Genomic DNA, 18,439 nt, shown 5'->3' on the forward strand with positions numbered 1-18,439 from the left:
TGTAAGGTATGACCGTTGATCATATGAAAAGAAAATTTATTTTTTAATATTTTTTTCGATCCCTTTCCTTGATGCGGGTTGCGGCTAGTGCAAACCTAGCATCAAGGATATAGTGAAAAATACTGTGTCATTTCGTCCATGGGCATACAAATATTCAATGCACCAAGACAGATGGTTTAACATGCTGCTGGCGACAGATTCCTGGTTCTGCTGATCAGTACGACGCCCTAGAGGGAAACGGGGACTATCGAGCCATGTACGCGGATTAAACGGCAATTACTCACGAACGCACACGATGAGCTACATCGCTTATATCTCGTGCGAAGTAACCCGCTATACCGTGTATGCAAGATTGCAATCAAAATATTTGATGAGTCTTCGTCAGGCCGTATCATCGCAGTGACTGATCTCGATTGGGTCGGCCGAGTGTACTATAAGATGTTGGATATGCACGGCTACACATTCTACTTCAACCAAGATATTGGAATTGCTCCTATCTCATTCCAGCCCACATTACATCATGATGCTGGAAGCTCTTACCAGTGTCAACTATGCCGCTGGCGTTGCCACAGTCGTAGCGGTACTCTCTGTGTTATACAAAAAATTCTCGCCAGCGGCCAGGAAGGACATCCGGCTTCCACCTGGACCTCCCGCCTGTTGGTTCTGGAGTAACGCGTTGCCTACTGTAAAGTGAGTTCTGGCAATGTTACACATAATGTCGTAGGTTGATCGTCCATCCAGCATTGCTTATGCACTGACCAACTTGGTTCGAGAGTATGGGCCGGTTTTGTCGTTCAAACAAGGTAGCCAGGTGATGATCGTCATTGGCAGTGTGGAGGTAATCTGCCCATACCTCGAGCCTCCTCCGGTAATGACCCATTTATCAGGCAGCTGCAGAAATTATGGAGAAAGAAGGTGGATCACTGGTAGATCGGCCTCGTTTCGTTGCTGCAGGTGAGATGCTCTCAAATGGACTGAGTCTCACCGTGGCTCGTTCCGGAGAACGCTTCCGTCGCCTCCGAAAAGCAGTGCATCCTCATGTCCAGCCAAAGGCAGCACAAGCATACCAAGATATGCAGCGCGAGAACGCGATGAACTTTGTATTGGATATGCTGAATGACCCAATGAACCATCAGAAGCACGCACAACGGTACATCACTACTGAAGTCTTTTGCGATCCTTTGATAAATATGGTATTTCAAGGTATGCAGCATCAGTCGTTCTTCGGGTGACTTATGGGAAGTCTGCTCCCACTGCCAACGCCGATCCCGAATTTGCCCGTCTCAGCAGAGTCGTTGAACATTTTCAAGCTACAATTCGCCCAGGAGCTTATCTAGTCGATCGTGTGCCCCTTTTGCGCTACTTGCCTGGTTACGGAAAGCAACTTCACGAGTGGCATAATGAGGAGCTTGAGTTATTTAGACATCATTTAAGGCGCGTCAAGAATGAAATAGTGAGAGGTTTTCTGTTTCGGTAAACGTATCTCACTTATATCCTGTTTTACCCAGGATCAAAACCGAGCTGGCCCCTCTTTCACCAAGGCACTATTGGAAAACACCGAAGAGCACAAGCTCTCTACAGACGAGATGGCGTATCTCGCCGGATCACTCTTTGGGGCGGGAGCTGATACGGCAAGCCATGCATCTTATTTATCTCCGCAAACTTACTTGTGGTTCAGACAGCTATTGGAATTACAGCTATTATCATGGCTGCGGCATGCCACCCATTGGCTCAGGCAAAGGTGCATGAAGAGCTAGATATGGTAATTGGGTCGGACAGAGGTAATGCCAAACCAAAGGGGTACAAAGATTTTGATTTATCAATTAATCTCTCGTTGTAGCACCGACATTTAACGACTCAAGCTCCCTCCCTCAATTGCACGCGTTCTTGTTAGAAGCTTTGAGATGGAGACCTATCGTCCGCATTGGTAAATTAGAATCTCGACACGCTCCTGGACGATGCTGACATATGTCTCAGGATTTCCTCACCGTGCAACCAAGGATGTTTTGTGGGTCAGTGTCTTATTTTTTTGTAATCCATATTCTCATTCTGGTACACGTGCAATCAGCGAGGATACTGCATTCCCAAGGGTGCAACAGTCTACGGCTGCCATTGGTATGCTGTTGCTTCACGATGCATCTTGTGTCCGTTAAGCGTATGTTTCCAGGACTATTTCTCGCGATCCTATCGTCTTCCCAGACCCAGAAACATTCAATCCCCAACGCTGGCTTGATTCAGAAGGCCGGATTAATGACAGTAATATGAAGTTCATAACGTATGGCTTTGGTAGACGGTAAGTCGTGCCGACGTCGGATTTCAGACACCAATTAACGAAGTCTATCTGTCATTAAAAGCGTATGTCCCGGCTTGCACATCGCAAACCAATCGTTGTACATTACACTCGCACTTCTCTTGTGGTCTTTTCGCATTGTTCAACGACCTGACGCACCGATCAACACGCACGCTTTCGATGATACGGTCACTCCCCATGCAGCGCCATTCGAAATCGATGTCATTCCCCGGGTCGAGGTTGCGAAGCTAAGAGCGATGATGGACGGGTCTATGGATTAGATCTCAACAGATGCAACAGAAAAAGTGTCACTGCCAGACTTTCATATGCAGTTATAGAACACAGTATATCATACGCTACAATGTTATGATCGACTATACATCCAGTCACATGGTAGCACAAGCGAACACTAGCTTTAATGGTATCGATACCCAGACACGCTCATGTGCAAAACCACCCACGAAAAAAACACCCGAATGCTACCACTCCTCGATATCACTTGGTCCGTCCAATAATAAACCCGCAGGGCGAATAATTTCCCGAAGTTCAGACACTCGTGTCTCATCAATGCGATAGAATTGCATCACCTCAACAAGTCTATCCAAGGTATCGCGATCCATACGTTCCAGAATGGTCAAGGGCCTATTACAGTCCTGAACCCGAATAGAAACTTGTTCACTCATTGGAGAGGCGAGATAGGAATTGACTGTGAGCTTGATGACCCTAAGAGTGAGTGGCCCGGTTGGTAACACAAGAAAAAGTGTTTGCAACACAAGAGTTAAGTGGACGGTGTAGGACATGAAGCGCTGGAGCACCGAGCCGTCGAGGGAGAAGTGTCGATATGTTCTTGTAGGTCCAACTTCGACCATTTTCATCATCACTGTCCTGAAGGCTTCGCTGTGCAAGTACTATCACAAATCACGTTAGGACGGATGCGAGGACGACGAGTGAGATAGTGATTACACGATGAGCATCATTGAAGTTCCACACTTCGACGATGTCGGTATGAAGCACATGTAGACATTCACATATCTTGTGCTTCATGAATATTGTGCACGATAGAAGCACCTTCCAATATCCTGCAAGACATGAAGATTTAGATGGTACTCGATAATTATCAACGCGAAAATAGGACAGACTTCTCTTGCCAACCCTGACACTGCGTAAATCACGAGATAAGAATGAAGCTAGCAAAACTCACCCAATTGATGCCCGTATTTTGAGTCCGAGGTCCGCTCGCTGAGCGATGAGGGTCATCATCGCGACCTCGGACGCAAGATACTGACCAGCACAATATTCAGTTAATTGGATGAGGTTGGTGAGTGTCCCTTTATAGTCTTCTTTGGCTACGATATCACATGTTAGATGCATGCATGAACCTGCCAGAGTATTGATACACACTAGAGATCGTAACATGGGGAATATCAGGCCCTGCAAATTTCTGTAGAGGTCGAATGCAGATATCTTGCAGCTCGGCTTCTGCTCTGTTATTGACGAGTTCCTTGATGGCTTCGTCGCTCAAGCCATCAAGAAAGGTTTTATCTAGAGTTCGCTCTACACGATCGACGAGAATATCGTATTTAGTAAAAACGACGATAAGGGGAACTTTGACAAAGTGTGAGCTCTACCATAGCAGAGATACAGTTATCAATCCATTTACCGTTTCCCAGAGTCCCCTTCCTTTTCAACTTGAAGAATTCCTCTCTTCCCTCATGCAAACGTTGGCCTGCACGAGGTATCTCAATGCAAAGCCTTCCATATTTGGTCAGTCCACTATAAAGGGATACCCAAGATAGAATCCCTACCAAATAGCATGCAATTGATGTTCCGGAGACATGTTCCTCCGATGTTCAATGAAATCTCGGACTATTTCGAGCCTGCCTGCACTTCCGGCCTCAAAACCCTTGCTTTCGTGGAGAATAAACCTGTCGTTCTGAGATGAGATTAACTCATGATCAATACTAGCCTCGCCTATATTATCGTGCAAAACAAACTATTGAGAATATGAGTAGCTGTGCTTGTTGAAGCGTCATGTTCAGCCCACCGCTGGTTCCACTCCAAATGCATGGTTTATCAGCGCTGTCTTGCCAACGTTAACCTATTAAAAGCACATCGTGAATGCTGGCCTAAGATCAGAGAAAGCTAGATACCTTTCCGACCACTAGGATTCGGAACCTCGAGGATGGCACTTTATACTCGACTCGATGATGCTGTGACACCTGAGATTTTTGAGGAGTTGCAGGTGGGTGCTCACTGGAAGGGACAATCTGATTTACAACTTAGACGGGTTCGATGCCAGACGTAGATCCTTACTTCGGCTCTAGAAAGGGCGATAGTGATCTTGATTTTTTTATGGAACTTGATGTATTCTATGCACGTGTGTGAGTGATTTGGTGAGAATGCGACGACTCTTGTTTCACCTTGTTTTTTGCTTACATCATACACATAGAAGATGTCGTCTGAGTTGAAAGTAGTTCCCTCGGTCTTCATCTCTAAGCACTGGCACTTGTCAATGTACTTCATACTCAAGGAAAATATATCCCCATGAGAAAGCACCCTATGGTAAAAAGACACAATAGCAAGTCAGGTGAGAACTATTGAGGTCGAGTGCTCACTTACATAGGTGGAGAAAACACCTGTCGCAAACTCTTTTCTGCTCTGTATTCATCATTTGGCGGATATAATTTTCCAATCCATGCATCAGCAGACTCTATATCTGTTTTGAACTGGCCGAAATTGATAGTGATTCCTATTGGATGTATTCAGAGGAGTTGATGATAGACAAGAATTGAGTACTTGAGTACCAAAGATGTGGAGAGGGCGGGAAACTGTTGAGACGTCAAGAGAAGTAGTCATGCTGATTTGATTTAGGGAAAACACCGATATAAACTTATAGTAGAGGTTGAGCGCAAGCCATCAACGCTGTCAGCGTTGACATCCGTGATACCCACTCAATCTAGACGCTGGCTTCGGGATTTAATGCCGAATTCACATGCTGCAATGACATTGATAGATGGAAGCCTATGAAACTCGGCTCGAACGACTCACTGGTACCTGCCTTGTGATGACGCCCACTACCACTGTATACAAATAGTGAGTAGGTTACAGCATGTATACCGTGATACCCCCATCCCAATAATGCGCTTACTAGTATTTTTCTTCATCTTCCTCGAGTTCCTTGCTGGAGTCATACAGGCTGCACCTACAACGAATACAACGAATACTACTACTAGCGACAACGTGGAAGCCCCATCTTTCACAACCAGAACCTTATGGACCATCATCTCCAGCTCCATTCTCACTCTTTTTGCATGCGTTTACAGTGCCATCCACCCCAATATCCCGAGTCATAAGGACAGTGGCTACCCTCATATCATATGGCGACAACTTAGCATGATAATAATGGCACTGATCGCTCCTGAACTAATCGTTACATGGGCTATGCGCCAGCGGTTTAGCGCTGATCAAGTTACAAACCAATTCCAAAAATTAGGGTATCCTGAGGTTCAAGTTCGTCCAGAGTCTGAAAGTAAGTCGTGTATTTGGACCTCTACATCTCACAACTCACTATACACGTTCTTAGAAAAGGAGTCTGACGAAACATCTGAAAATAACTTCCTTCGCTTTCTTCGCTTTCTTCGCCTCTTGAAGGAGGGTTTCGTTCGCCTCTTTCTCCTGCTTACTGGCGTATTATCTATGTTGGTGTCTCTTTGCCATGTCCTTTATGCTCCTGTAAGGTGGGTCGTGAGGTGGATCAATAACTCAGAGCAATCTGAGTCTGAATTGGAAGGTAAGCCTAATCTGTGCTCACTTGAACATTGGCTCATGTGCATCCTTAGATCGTACTCAGTGGACTCAGACCCACAGCTTCTTTGTGCTCATGGGCGGTTTCATGCTTTATGTGGACGGTGAACCCTACTGTACACTGCAACCTAATCACATTCTCAAACTGATACACGAAAAATGTATCGACGTCCCTACCCTAACGGCAAAGCAAATCCACGACAAGAGCAAAGGCAACGCGATATCGAAAGGAGTAGTGGTCCTTCAGGTGGCCTGGTTTGTTATACAGCTAATCACGCGCGCCATCTATCACCTCGAAACAACCCAGCTCGAAGTGGGGACACTCGCTTTTGCAGTTCTCAATTTCCTGACTTATGCTGCATGGTGGGACAAGCCTCTCGATGTGCAATGTCCATATCCAGTGCACTGGAAGTCGACCGGCTCGAAGGCAACTGTGACGCCAGAGTATTATATTGAGTATGTATGCGCCTCGACAATTATATCGCTGCTGATTATGTCTGCCTTAGTGAAAAATATGAAATCACACAGTTTGGCCCCTTGTCTCCATTCTTCCGCCCGATTCTAGAATTAGTAGGCTATCCTGGCATTCCCGCATGTTGCAAGCTCCAAGTTCCAACATTCGATGGTAGCATCAAACTTGTATCTTATTCGGACAAGATAGCTCTTCTGCTTGCTGGATTGCTTATGGCAACCATATTTGGCGGCATCCATGCTATGGCGTGGTTTTTTGTCTTCCCCACATATCAGGAACAGGTCTTATGGCGCATGAGTGCCGTCGCTATAACTTGTACGCCCTGGTTTGGTTTACTTACTACAGCGCTCCTTGCAGCCATGAACGCACCACTTAAATTGTTCATCCTTCTCTATGCATTATGTACCTTGTTTTACATCATAGCCCGTGCCGTCCTTTTAGTACTTATGTTCACCACTTTACGCAATCTTCCTCCTGATGCGTATAAAGCGCTGTTGTGGACTAGTTTGGTGCCGCACTTATAGTTCTTGCTCAGCGGCCCACGGTGCTTGTCATAACCTATGTGCTTTGCAACGGCCTGGCCGAGTAAGAGATCACGTGATCGCGATTGCGTGTACCATGCGATCCACGCCTCTACTACTCTGACTACAGTAATTCTGTGGCTTGAGGCAGTAACGGCCCCGTGCCCGGGGACTCTCCACGGCTGAAGATTACTCCGGGGCTGGCTTGCCCGAAGATCGCCTCGCTTTAATGGATCAAGCGAACTACTCTATGCACACCCCTAACTGACTTACTCCATAATTTGAATTGTCTTGGCAACACCTAGGGCTTGATCAATGATCATCGCCGGATTTCTAAAGTTGGCTGATCCTTTTCCCGGAGAACGTTCATCAGTGGGGTGGATTGTGCTGCAGAGGGCTGCAGAGGGCTACAGATGGCTACAGGGTACTGCAGAGGGCTACATGACACCCTGTAGCAAATTGTCTTTTCCCTGATAAGTGGAAATAGTGAGTTCGAGATCCTTGTGTTGTAGGCTAATCCTGCTTCCAGTCTAACCATCTCGAGGCTACCGGACCGCATTCGTTCTCGAACAACGCCGGCCACGTCGGAACGCCATGTCATCGCGATAGCATCTCAATTTGCTGTCAAATAATGCGAGGTATTATAAGATGCTGGGCACGCACGGCTTATCAGTCACGCATTATTACGATATCAGAGTTGTATGCCCATCTTATTCCAGCCCACATCATGTACATTATGATCCTGCAAGCCCTCACCAGGAGTACCAACTATGCCGCTGGCATCGTCATAGTTGTAGTGGTACTCGCCGTGTTATACAAGAAATTCTTCTCAGCGATGAAGGGCATTCCGCTTCCGCCTGGACCTCCCGCCCGTTGGTTCTGGAGCAACGCTTTGCCTGCTGTGAAGTGGGTTTTGATAGTGTTATACAAATCACCCTAGTTGACTTGGATTTTCCACTCAGCATTGCCTATGCGCTGACCAACTTGGTTCGAGAGTATGGGCCGGTTGTGTCGTTCAGACAAGGCAGCCAGGTGATAATCGTTATTGGCACCATGGAGGTAATCTGCCCATACCTTGAACCTCCTCCGATAATGACCCATTTACCAGGCAGCCGCGGATATTATGGAGAAAGAAGGTGGATCACTGGTAGATCGGCCTCGTTCGATTGCTGCGAGTGAGATGCTCTCACATGAAATGCGTATCACCATGGCTCGTTCCGGAGAACGCTTCCGGCGCCTTCGAAAAGCAGTACATCCTCATTTACAGCCAAAGGCAGCACAGGCATACCAAGATATGCAGCGCGAGAATGCGATGAACTTGGTATTAGATGTGCTGAATGACCCGACGAACCACCAAAAACACGCACAGCGGTACGTCACTACGGAATTCTTTGTTTGTGATTCTTTGATAGATATGGTATCTCAAGGTATGCAGCATCGGTCATTCTTCGGGTGACTTATGGGAAGTCTGCTCCCACTGCCAACGACGATCCAGAAGTTGTCCGTATCCACAAAGTTGTTGAGCGCTTTCATGCCACAATTCGCCCAGGAGCTTATCTTGTCGATCGTATGCCATTTTTGCGCTACTTGCCTGGTTACGGAAAACAACTTGATGAATGGCATCATGAGGAACTTGAGCTATTTAGACATCAGCTAAAGCGCGTCAAGAGTGAAGTGGTGAGGGGCTCTTTGTTTCAATAGATGTATGTTACTTAGATCTTGCATGCAGGATCAAAATAAAGCTGGCCCCTCTTTCATCAAGACACTATTGGAGAACACCGAAGCGCACAAACTCTCCACAGATGAGATGTCGTATCTCGCCGGATCACTCTTTGGGGCAGGGTCTGATACGGCAAGCCATACATCTTATTAATCTCCGCAAACTTACTTGTGGTTCAGACAGCTGTTGGAATTACTGTTACTGTCATGGCTGCAGCATGCCATCCATTGGCTCAGGCAAAGGTGCATGAAGAACTAGATATGGTAATTGGGTCGGACAGAGGTAATGCCAAACCAAAGGGGTACAAAGATTTTGATTTATCAATTAATCTCTCGTTGTAGCACCGACATTTAACGACTCAAGCTCCCTCCCTCAATTGCACGCGTTCTTGTTAGAAGCTTTGAGATGGAGACCTATCGTCCGCATTGGTAAATTAGAATCTCGACACGCTCCTGGACGATGTTGACATATGTCTCAGGATTTCCTCACCGTGCAACCAAGGATATTTTGTGGGTCAGTGTCTTATTTTGTTGTAATCCATATTCTCATTCTGGTACGCGTGTAATCAGCAAGGATATTGCATTCCCAAGGGTGCAACAGTCTACGGTTGCCATTGGTATGCTGTGACTTTACGACGCATCTTGTTTCGTTAAGCACGGATTTTCAGGACTCTTTCTCGCGATCCTGCTGTCTTCCCAGACCCAGAAACATTCAATCCCCAACGCTGGCTTGATTCAGAAGGCCGCCTTGATGACAGTAATATGAAGTTCATAACGTATGGCTTTGGTAGACGGTAAGTCGTGCCGACGTCGGTTTTTAGACACCGATTAACGAAGTTTATTTGTCTTAAAAGCGTATGTCCCGGCCTGCACCTCGCAAACCAATCGTTGTACATTACCCTCGCACTTCTCTTGTGGTCTTTCCGCATTGTTCAACGACCTGACGCACCGATTAACACGCATGCTTTCAATGACGCGGTCATTTCCCATGCAGCGCCATTTGAAATCGATGTCATTCCCCGGGTCGAGGTTGCGAAGCTAAGAGCAATGATGACGGATGTGTATTAGACCTTTTTTTACCATGTAGCATTATTCAACGACTTGGCGCACCAATCAATACCCATGCTTTCAATGACACGTAGCGAAGCTGAGAGCAATGATGACGGATGGGTGTATACGTGTGCCAGTCCACGAGATCATCGACGGACGTGAGTATTAGAAGAATCAAGTCGAGAAGGCAGCAGGGACTAGTACCTGTGCCTACAAGAGCATCTCGCTCATGAGAGGTTTTCAGTAACCAATCACATAGCGAATAAAATTCCAAATAAAACATATAACATCGATTATGGACTCAGACCGAGGCGGGACACTATCACCACCTGTTGGTATGCTAACATTACAGACTTTGACGAGGAAGTGATGTTTCATGCCGGACGTCAGCGGCACACGGCCATTTTCTTTCTCCGAAGGAAGGATATGCCATAGAATTGATGAGTCCGGTTTGCTGTCAGAGGAGAACTGCGGATGATGATAGTTAGTCAGAACAGCGAGGCCTCAGCCTACCCTCGGACCTCAAGTGTCATTGTCCAACTTCTCGCGGCGGGTGCCAATGTGCTAATGAATATCCTTATCTCATCAATCAGACGGGCTGAGGAAAGTGTGCTAAGAGCGGCCAGGCCCATTCTATTGCTTTAAGGTTAGTATGTAATTAGTACCGGTCGGGCGCTTTCTCAAGTTGTTTGAGCAACACGATGTGCTGCGAAGCTAGTTTAGGGACGAGATTCGACAAAGGTGATAGTGAAGCCAACAACACGACTTACCAACAGTTCAGGTTGTTGTGTGTTTGCGAGAGGCGACTCCAATCTCGATGCCACGTAGGGGAAAATTAGTTGTCCATTGGCATTTTGTGACAATACAAACTTACAAGCGTATTACATCAAGGAGAGGGACGATGACATTCAGAAGCACAAGATGGGCGCCGTTGGGGGTATCAAAACTGGGGAAGAAGTTCCTGGAATGCTTGTGGTGTTACATACATGCCGGTACCTTTCTTCTTCTTGCTGTGCTGCAGACAGTGACCATTCATAGACGGCATAATAGTATAGCTGGCATCTGTAGGTTCTCGCCAGAGGGCTGGAATATTTTTTCCTTTGAGTCTTTCACCTGACCGAAACCCCTGAAGGAGTATCAGTGACGCGGAAGGAATTCACTGTAAACGGATACCGTACGTGGATCGCATGCGTGGGTCCACCAGCGAATTTCCCTCTACAATTGAATTTTAAAAGCTCTTATGTAAGCGCTTAAACCCTTCGCACACGTGCGTACTTTTGAAGAGCCAATAAGATCATCCAAAACCAGTCGTGCGAGGGATTTCGAGAGGGCTGCCAGTAATTATAGGCACGTTGGATAAGGAGGATTACAAGCCTTTGTGATGCTGTCCACCCCTTACGGGTTCCAGGATGACAGCCAATCACCGCCTGACAAACGTGTCGCATGTCGTTCATAAGCCCATGCGGATGAGAAATATGGGAATATGAACTGTCATATGCATCCCTTCCGAGTCCGACCCATTGCAATTGCACCTCTCAAAGGTCCAGGAGAGATGGACATATATCCTGAAAGTACTCCACGCAGAGCAAAGCGTTTGCGTTCAGCCTCGGGCGCTGCTGTCACAGCTCCGCAGTCAGACAATCCTCGATTGTCTAGCCCAATGTCTAGCGACGACCAGGCTGAAGATGACGCTTACAGCACCCCTCCAGCACCACAATTCAAACGTCGCGGCCGCAAACCTGGGGCGCTTTCACGCGCAGCACGTGAAGCTCAGCGGAAGATCAATCACTCGCTCATTGAAAAAGCTAGGCGCACCAAAATTAATGATGCCCTGGCCGCTTTAAGAGAGCTTGTGCCTGCGAAATACAAACGAGTCAATGAAGCTCTAGAAGCCAGTGATGAGGATGAAGATGATGAACATAAGAAGGGCAAAGGAAAGCCAAAGACAGGAGAAAAGGAATTCAAGCTCGAGATTCTGGTGCGAACGGTGGCGTATCTTCAGGACCTAACAGAGAAGGTGAAACGTCTCGAGGAAGATGGGTGCAAGCAATGTATTTGCCATCCATCTTCTTTTGACGCCAGAGCGTCCAAGCGAAGGAAACAGGACGCTGAACAAGATGATGGTGCAATGACTGAAGTGGTGTCCGCTGAGGACTCGTCCTCCCGCTTGCCATCAATTTCTACCTGGCTTCCACATTCATCGCAAGAACGGACTCGGACAGCCCTGACTTCTTCCCAGTCACCATCCACCCGACCAGTTCCGTGCTCTTCGAAGTCCCCATCGCAACAACTCCCAACACCTCCAACTTCCGCAACATTCATGGGCTCCTCCTCCGTCTCTGGAGTCCCACCTGTTCTGACTCTCCCTTCTCCCAGTACATTCCTTCCGCAATCGGGAACAAACATCCACCCTTGTTTTTCGGGTTTTGTTCCACGACGGAATCGTAGCGACACAACATCATCCTCGCCAGTGTACACTCCAGAAGATGAAACTGCCGCATCGCTATTGTTGCGCATCAGTACCTCCACGCTCGTAACCTCACCACAACTGCCATCAAAGCCAGCGTCCCCGTCAAGTTCCATAAGCGAGTCACGAACAGGACGACTACGAGAAGAGTCCGTGCATGCACTGACACCAAGCCATTTATTAGGCTTGACAGCAGGAAAGTGAAAACAAATCCTGGTGGGAATCGTGACGTACCTCGATCTGACAAACTTGACGCTTATATATATCTTGTAACTTACAATTTTGCTCGCACCTCAGTTGTAAGGACTGTTAGTGTAGGAAACATCATGCATGGCCTTTTGCTGATTGTAAAAATATGGTAACTATATTTTGACTATATGATCGAATCGGTGTACTAGTACTGTAGAGTCTCGAGTTGTTCAGTGTTTGTAATTAATACTTCTTTAGAACCTTTCCGTCCGGTTTTCACTTCTGAAACTCGTCACTTGTATGTTGAGACCATTCTGCAGGTCTCTACCCAGACAGAGACGACTATTTCACTGCAGTGGCCCAGCGCGTCAGCAAGCTACGAATGGTGCTATAGAGACCCAGGATGATGATGATAATTTGCAGGATCACCTTCGACGGCAACGAAAGACAGAGTGGAAGCGAAGACAAGGGGTGAGCCGCACTACTTCTAGGTATACGCGTACCACCTGATAATAACATCGTGCAGGGCCAATCTTTCCTCGACAACCTCATAATCAACGTCCGAGGAGGTGCGTACACGTCTGAATTAACTCATGCATACTCAACACCATGCAGGCAAAGGAGGTGACGGATGCGTTGCTTTCCACCGAGAAAAATGGAAGCCTATGGGCCCTCCTTCAGGTGGTAGCGGCGGACGTGGAGGCGACGTCTATATTCTCCCTACACCCAACCTCACAACTCTTTCATCCATCCCAAACGCGTACGAGGCGCCGCAGGCGGGAATGGCCAAGGGACATGGCAGAACGGCAAAAACGCACCGCCAACGATCATAAAAGTTCCTCTAGGCACAGTGGTACGCGAACTTCTTCCAGGCGACTCACGGCGCGCGAAGGATGAATGGGAAGCGGAGGAGGAGTCGCTGGAAGGACTCAGTCTTGAGGAACGCCGTGCGAAGCTTCGGGATGGCAGATGGGTGCATTATCCGCGGTATGCGGATGATAATGTCAATCGTGATGTGTTCAAACAGGCGGAGGCAGCTTTGTACCGCGAGGAGAGAGCCAGACGCTGGGCTAGGAAACAGAGGCTACTATCCCCCGTCAATCTCGACTTGGACAAGACAGAGCAAGTTGTGATTTCCGATGATGCACCTCTCGGAACGGGTCAGCAGGAGTGGCTGGGACATGTGGTCGCGCGGGGCGGCAATGGTGGATTGGGCAATCCGCATTTCTTGTCACCCATTAGTCGTTCACCCAAATTTGCAACGCGGGGACACGAGGGTGAACGTCTAACGTTGTATCTCGAACTCAAGATTCTCGCGGATATTGGACTTGTCGGAATGCCTAACGCGGGCAAGAGCACTCTTCTTCGCGCTTTGACTGGTGGTCGAGCGAAGACTGAGGTTGCTGGCTATGCGTTTACCACACTTAACCCCATCGTTGGTGTAATTCGTGTAGCAGAAGACGGAACTTTCGAAGGCGCTCTTCAGGGTGAAAATATTTTCGATGAAACTGCTATTGAGGAAGAACGCTCCCGGGAGCGCGAAATCTCTGACATAGAAAATTCCGAAAAACAACTGCGTTTAGAAGATAGTCCACCTGATTCCCCCAGACCTGACATAGAACCAGGTCACGACTTTGACGTTTATGAGACTTTTCGCTTCACCGTCGCGGACAATCCTGGGCTCATATCCGGCGCATCAGAAAATGTTGGTCTGGGTCATTCTTTCCTGCGCTCAATGGAACGATCCCTCGCGCTTGTCTATGTGGTGGATTTGTCTCGCCCAGAACCATGGGACGAGCTTAGAGATTTGAAAGACGAGCTAGAGAAATACCAACCAGGAATGAGTGATAAAGCTCATATGGTTATAGCGAACAAGGCGGACTTGCTGGGTGGCGAAGGGGATCAGGACACGGTAGAGGAGGCGCGTAAAAAGTTGAGAAGGCTCGAAGAGTACGTCAAAACGGATATGATCGTGAAGACTCCGGACGGGGAGCGCATACTCGATGTCATTCCTACCTCGGCAAAGATGAGCCAAAACCTCAAGAAGGTAGTTGTGCTCATGCAGAAATATGTCCAGCAGGCTAGAACGGTAAAGGTTTAGTGGTTTAACTTTGTATGTGATCATCTCATTCTCTCTTGTGATTAGACTGATGAATCTATTGCAAAGCATTTACCTTGATCAGACAGTCATTCGAGCCCACTAGCTAGTTATTGCTATATTCCGGACAGGAGGTATGATTGTAGCCAACATCTGGGAGGCAACGTACAAGGCGATGTGCGTACTATTGTGAGCTGGGGTGCGAAGCAACGCATTTTGTCCACTTCTATAGAAGTGGGCCCCATACCGATCACTGCTAGCGGGATGTTCAGCCATAAGAAGACCTTATTCGCCTTCAACCCAATATCTCGTGGTTCTCTCGATGCTGCACGAATTTCCTCAACCACCATGTAACGTTGAGATGAAAACGATCTCATCATTATCGCGAAGTTGGTAGGAACCCTCCCCTTCAAGTTCCCAGTCCGTGTTGTTAATCAGCACGAGGATCCCTGGGCGGCTAGAGAGACCATGAGGTAAAGATTAAGTAGAAACAGAGACAACGCACATAGTCCCGTTCTCCATGAACAATTCAGGGCGCTCTTTGAGTAAATGATCGCGAAGGTGATATATCAAGTACTCCAGGTCTGCCGCCTTCGTCTCTACCGTGGAAGGAGTGTCGTTGTACGATGAGGGAGTGGATGAAGATGAAGACGGAGAAGAGTGCGTGGAATTATCAGATGGCACAAATGAAGGGATGAGAACCGATTGATTTCGCTCGTTGCCAAATAGCAGCTCGAGTCCACCGTTGAATACAAGTTTGATCGTTATCGTGCTAGTCATCGTGGACGTTGTTCGAGTTGATCAAGATTCACGCTCATGAAATATATCTGATGAGTCCTATCAACTTTATGAAAGCAGTTAAGCCTTTGCTTTTCGTGGGGCATATGGTGTAGCTGGTTATCACATCCGCTTAGCATGCGGGGGGTCTCCGGTTCGAGTCCGGATTTGTCCACTGTTTTTGCTATAATTCGTAATTTTCACTCAATACCGCTACGTGAGCCCACACCACCCTTGTGCATAATACCATAATGATCTACACTTTTGCCCACCATGACTTGTTCTCCGACCCTACCGTCTGGCAGCGTTTAAACTCCATTCGAAGTCAGCCCTAGACGTCTAGACTTCGGGCTCCAGAGTCTAGGTGGAGCAACCCCGATGATCGGAATTGGCCAGCGTCGAATCGCGCGCCAGGCCCACTCCGAGTTCTTCTTCTAGATCTCCGCATGTACACCCGCATATTCTTTTGAATCTCTTTATTTTAGAAAATTCAAGCGCACGTCTTCGAGTCTATTAAACTCTACGTATTCTCGTTAATTCGCGCTATGAGCAACACCTCGAATCGTCTGTTCTCCAAAGGGAGCCTGCCGCCGGATCTTTAAACCCTGACAACGACTGCAGGCCACGTCCGAGGGAAGTGTGGATTTACTTGTCAACACGACGGGGAGAAAACAAGGACAGACCTTCGACTCTTGGAGGATAAAGACTTGGTTGTGGCAAAGTGAGAGAACCGCTTGGACCGTCCCCAACGAAAACGGGTTAGCCAACCGTGCGGACCCGACCTTCCATCGAAGAAGCTGCTAACGCTTAGATGCCCAGATACTTCTATTACTATACTCGCGCCTAGATCTTTTTCCAATAAGATAGCGAGCCCTTAAATCCACGAGCCCGGGCCACAAAGTAGTCGAAGCTTTGCTCAAAAACCAGTTCCTCTTCGAAGCCTTCTGCTACTAGTACAGTTCCATCCTCCTCATCTTCTACGCACGCACTCATCTTCAATGACTCAGATACCGTTCTTACGAAATCCATCATGATTGATCAATAATGGGATTCGCATCTGAAATACCTGGATGCATTCTAGAGCACGCATTCATGTTCCACTCTTCACTGGCGAATCAAGATGACGAAAGGTCTTGTCCTGGACGTTCAGCCTTTCAGTATTTAGCAAGCACTCATTTTACTTTGCGAATCAAATAGGAACAACTGAGAATCTTCCTCATATTCTTTTGTGGAGCCAGAAGATGCCTTGGCAGCTTGAAGCTTGCTTCCTTGACAACAGTCTCAGCATTAACGAAGGACAGGAGATCAGGATTTTGTACTAGGCTTTCAAGTTTGTATAAATAAATGATACATAAAATGCATGCATGCATCAGAAGCATACACATATTAAGAGAACTAAGCAGTACAATACAAATCATGTACTAGTAGTAGGGTTCACAAAGTATTAATATTGTGGTAGAATGATATTGCCATGAACAATCCAACCATGCCATCAGTGCATCCTGTCAACGATCCTTGAGTTCATTTTCGGGAAAACCAAGTTCCGTAACTCTGACCTTTTCATGCAGAAGGAAGAGGCACATCCCCTCGGATGGTGTTAAATAGATGATGAGAGATGAGCCTTTCTTCCACCATCTTCGCAAGGAGGTCACGCATCCAGACGCGACTTTCGGTGGTGACTTGATCATATTCTACATCCGCTGCGAGCTCAAGCAGGTGCTCGCGCTGCTCCGATGTGAATATTCCCAAGGATATTGTGTGGTTGCGCGAGCGTTCCTTTGTGCTGACTTTGAGCGCGTTGGGGTAATGGTACTGGTGCCAATTCCCGTGCATCTCGAGCTGGGTGATATCCCAGACTTCAATGCCACCGCTAAGAGCGGCGTTCACCCAGTAGATGAGGACGTGTCTAGGATTACTGGGGTCAGAGTTTTTGTGAAGCCCAGTAGCCTGCAAAAAGACTTCTTTGTCCGACCAGTCATCGCCATACATCTGGGACAGATCACCAGAACCTCTCGTCGGTATTGGGGTAGTTGACATGGTGTGCGAGGTTTACGCGAGAGTCGTCGAAAAAGACTGTTGACTGTCAGGATAAGCTCAATACCGCGCTCTTTTTATTCTACAATGTGCCACAACTATGCCACTGTGGCCACTATTATCCTGTTGCCGCAATGCTCCCGAACCGCAATCATTCTTGTCCATTGTGTCGGCTATTAACTTGTAACAACACAACACGTAGACATTGGTGAGAGCAGGAAATTCAATGAGAGGTTGTAGGAATGGGAAGTTTGTTCTATAATCATGTCCGTCAGCCGATGATTACCAGCTGTCTTCTGACGTCAACCTACTATCCATGGTTACGACTGGTTACAATCTCCGGAGGCAGTGATATCATAGGTAGAGCCGGTTGGATCCCCCACGGTAAAAATCGAATCCTTGTGATCCCGTCCTCGGTTACCTGCGCTAGTTCTGCCAAAAGTTTATATTCCAGCATGACGGTCAACGACAGATTGTGGAAAGCTAAAGACTTGAAAAGTGATTGACAACTTACAAGTGTCAGAGTGCCAATGTTATCACGTAATTGTCAGGGGTTGGTTGCAAGGTTATACAAAGCGACTTTGAGCTCATGATGAAGATACCGCATTCGCATCGAGGGAGACTCGAGCTTCCAGATAAGCTGCATTGTGATGCGACCTCAAGTCTCCGTCGAAGTTCACGTCTGTCATGTACTTGAAGTTTAGTAATTGTAATGACTGTGTGCATCTGACCCACCTGACCAGCACTCTCCCTGACGTGACAACTGCAGCATGCATGTGCTGCTAAATTATTTCTTTCTTCCGATACCAGGGTCGCAAGCATGATTCACAGCACGTCAGAGGTTGTATGTACATATATGCCGGCGGTGAAGGGCTGTATACGGACGATTGCGGAGAAGTGCGGCCATTAACCTGGCAACGTTACATTGATTTTGCCGTTGAGATCATGATTCGTGTCAGATGGAACCAGATTTGCGCTACAACGTTCGATGGCCATTGTGACACTTGGACGCATGCCG

The 18,439-nt window shown here is 47.4% G+C and overlaps 8 protein-coding genes and 1 non-coding gene across 9 annotated transcripts; 6 read left to right on the forward strand and 3 right to left on the reverse strand.

Annotated features, from left to right (window-relative positions):
• Nucleotides 1-520: 520 nt before the first annotated feature.
• On the forward strand, nt 521-2,571 carry EDB93DRAFT_1237608 (cytochrome P450; the record flags this gene model as incomplete). Its single annotated transcript, XM_041451437.1, has 11 exons — nt 521-690; nt 742-838; nt 888-1,150; nt 1,204-1,453; nt 1,509-1,631; nt 1,679-1,781; nt 1,841-1,927; nt 1,978-2,012; nt 2,069-2,115; nt 2,168-2,293; nt 2,337-2,571. The coding sequence occupies 11 exons, from the start codon at nt 521-523 to the stop codon at nt 2,569-2,571; spliced, it is 1,536 nt and encodes a 511-aa protein (XP_041313272.1).
• EDB93DRAFT_1116177 (uncharacterized protein) lies at nt 2,464-5,204 on the reverse strand. Its single transcript, XM_041448320.1, has 11 exons — nt 4,711-5,204; nt 4,604-4,659; nt 4,441-4,557; nt 4,335-4,388; nt 4,096-4,283; nt 3,951-4,042; nt 3,692-3,895; nt 3,492-3,636; nt 3,430-3,443; nt 3,254-3,369; nt 2,464-3,198 (listed from the first exon to the last, which is right to left on the reverse strand). Exons 1-11 carry the CDS (start codon nt 4,811-4,813, stop codon nt 2,770-2,772), a joined length of 1,518 nt encoding a protein of 505 aa, XP_041313273.1. The 5' UTR covers nt 4,814-5,204; the 3' UTR covers nt 2,464-2,769.
• Nucleotides 5,205-5,428: 224 nt separating this feature from the next.
• EDB93DRAFT_1218287 (uncharacterized protein) lies at nt 5,429-7,090 on the forward strand (the record flags this gene model as incomplete). Its single annotated transcript, XM_041451100.1, has 3 exons — nt 5,429-5,758; nt 6,141-6,550; nt 6,601-7,090. 3 exons carry the CDS (start codon nt 5,429-5,431, stop codon nt 7,088-7,090), a joined length of 1,230 nt encoding a protein of 409 aa, XP_041313274.1.
• Nucleotides 7,091-7,922: 832 nt separating this feature from the next.
• On the forward strand, nt 7,923-9,874 carry EDB93DRAFT_1237609 (cytochrome P450; the record flags this gene model as incomplete). The annotated part of the gene is made up of 11 exons (XM_041451438.1): nt 7,923-7,993; nt 8,050-8,146; nt 8,196-8,458; nt 8,515-8,764; nt 8,817-8,939; nt 8,987-9,089; nt 9,149-9,235; nt 9,286-9,320; nt 9,377-9,423; nt 9,475-9,600; nt 9,661-9,874. 11 exons carry the CDS (start codon nt 7,923-7,925, stop codon nt 9,872-9,874), a joined length of 1,416 nt encoding a protein of 471 aa, XP_041313275.1.
• Nucleotides 9,875-11,148: 1,274 nt separating this feature from the next.
• EDB93DRAFT_1116198 (uncharacterized protein) lies at nt 11,149-12,778 on the forward strand. The gene has a single exon (XM_041448321.1). The coding sequence runs from the start codon at nt 11,340-11,342 to the stop codon at nt 12,525-12,527; it is 1,188 nt and encodes a 395-aa protein (XP_041313276.1). The 5' UTR covers nt 11,149-11,339; the 3' UTR covers nt 12,528-12,778.
• On the forward strand, nt 12,650-14,613 carry EDB93DRAFT_1237611 (P-loop containing nucleoside triphosphate hydrolase protein; the record flags this gene model as incomplete). The annotated part of the gene is made up of 5 exons (XM_041451439.1): nt 12,650-12,670; nt 12,936-12,983; nt 13,039-13,081; nt 13,128-13,208; nt 13,280-14,613. The coding sequence occupies 5 exons, from the start codon at nt 12,650-12,652 to the stop codon at nt 14,611-14,613; spliced, it is 1,527 nt and encodes a 508-aa protein (XP_041313277.1).
• A 336-nt stretch (nt 14,614-14,949) lies between these two features.
• On the reverse strand, nt 14,950-15,390 carry EDB93DRAFT_1075191 (uncharacterized protein; the record flags this gene model as incomplete). The annotated part of the gene is made up of 2 exons (XM_041445146.1): nt 14,950-15,067; nt 15,116-15,390. 2 exons carry the CDS (start codon nt 15,388-15,390, stop codon nt 14,950-14,952), a joined length of 393 nt encoding a protein of 130 aa, XP_041313278.1.
• A 98-nt stretch (nt 15,391-15,488) lies between these two features.
• On the forward strand, nt 15,489-15,562 carry EDB93DRAFT_t7. The gene has a single exon. It is a non-coding gene; the product is annotated as a tRNA-Ala (tRNA).
• Nucleotides 15,563-16,656: 1,094 nt separating this feature from the next.
• EDB93DRAFT_292936 (uncharacterized protein) lies at nt 16,657-17,613 on the reverse strand. The gene is made up of 2 exons (XM_041455997.1): nt 16,944-17,613; nt 16,657-16,889 (listed from the first exon to the last, which is right to left on the reverse strand). The coding sequence occupies exon 1, from the start codon at nt 17,422-17,424 to the stop codon at nt 16,948-16,950; it is 477 nt and encodes a 158-aa protein (XP_041313279.1). The 5' UTR covers nt 17,425-17,613; the 3' UTR covers nt 16,657-16,889; nt 16,944-16,947.
• Nucleotides 17,614-18,439: the final 826 nt, after the last annotated feature.

The sequence above is a fragment of the Suillus bovinus genome (assembly GCF_016758785.1).
Source record: "Suillus bovinus strain UH-Sbo-P2 chromosome Unknown EDB93scaffold_2, whole genome shotgun sequence".
Taxonomy (NCBI): Eukaryota; Fungi; Basidiomycota; class Agaricomycetes; order Boletales; family Suillaceae; genus Suillus; species Suillus bovinus.

What these genes read in the sequence shown, in the direction of transcription:
- EDB93DRAFT_292936 (XM_041455997.1), bottom strand. Translation starts at nt 17,424, where the DNA reads ATGTCAACTACCCCAATACCGACGAGAGGTTCTGGTGATCTGTCCCAG.
- EDB93DRAFT_1116198 (XM_041448321.1), top strand. Translation starts at nt 11,340, where the DNA reads ATGAACTGTCATATGCATCCCTTCCGAGTCCGACCCATTGCAATTGCA.
- EDB93DRAFT_1116177 (XM_041448320.1), bottom strand. Translation starts at nt 4,813, where the DNA reads ATGAAGTACATTGACAAGTGCCAGTGCTTAGAGATGAAGACCGAGGGA. An exon ending in TCGCCCTTTCTAGAGCCGAA is followed by an intron (nt 4,558 to 4,603) that starts GTAAGGATCTAC and finishes GTTGTAAATCAG; the next exon opens with ATTGTCCCTTCCAGTGAGCA. An exon ending in TCCCCATGTTACGATCTCTA is followed by an intron (nt 3,637 to 3,691) that starts GTGTGTATCAAT and finishes GTGATATCGTAG; the next exon opens with CCAAAGAAGACTATAAAGGG.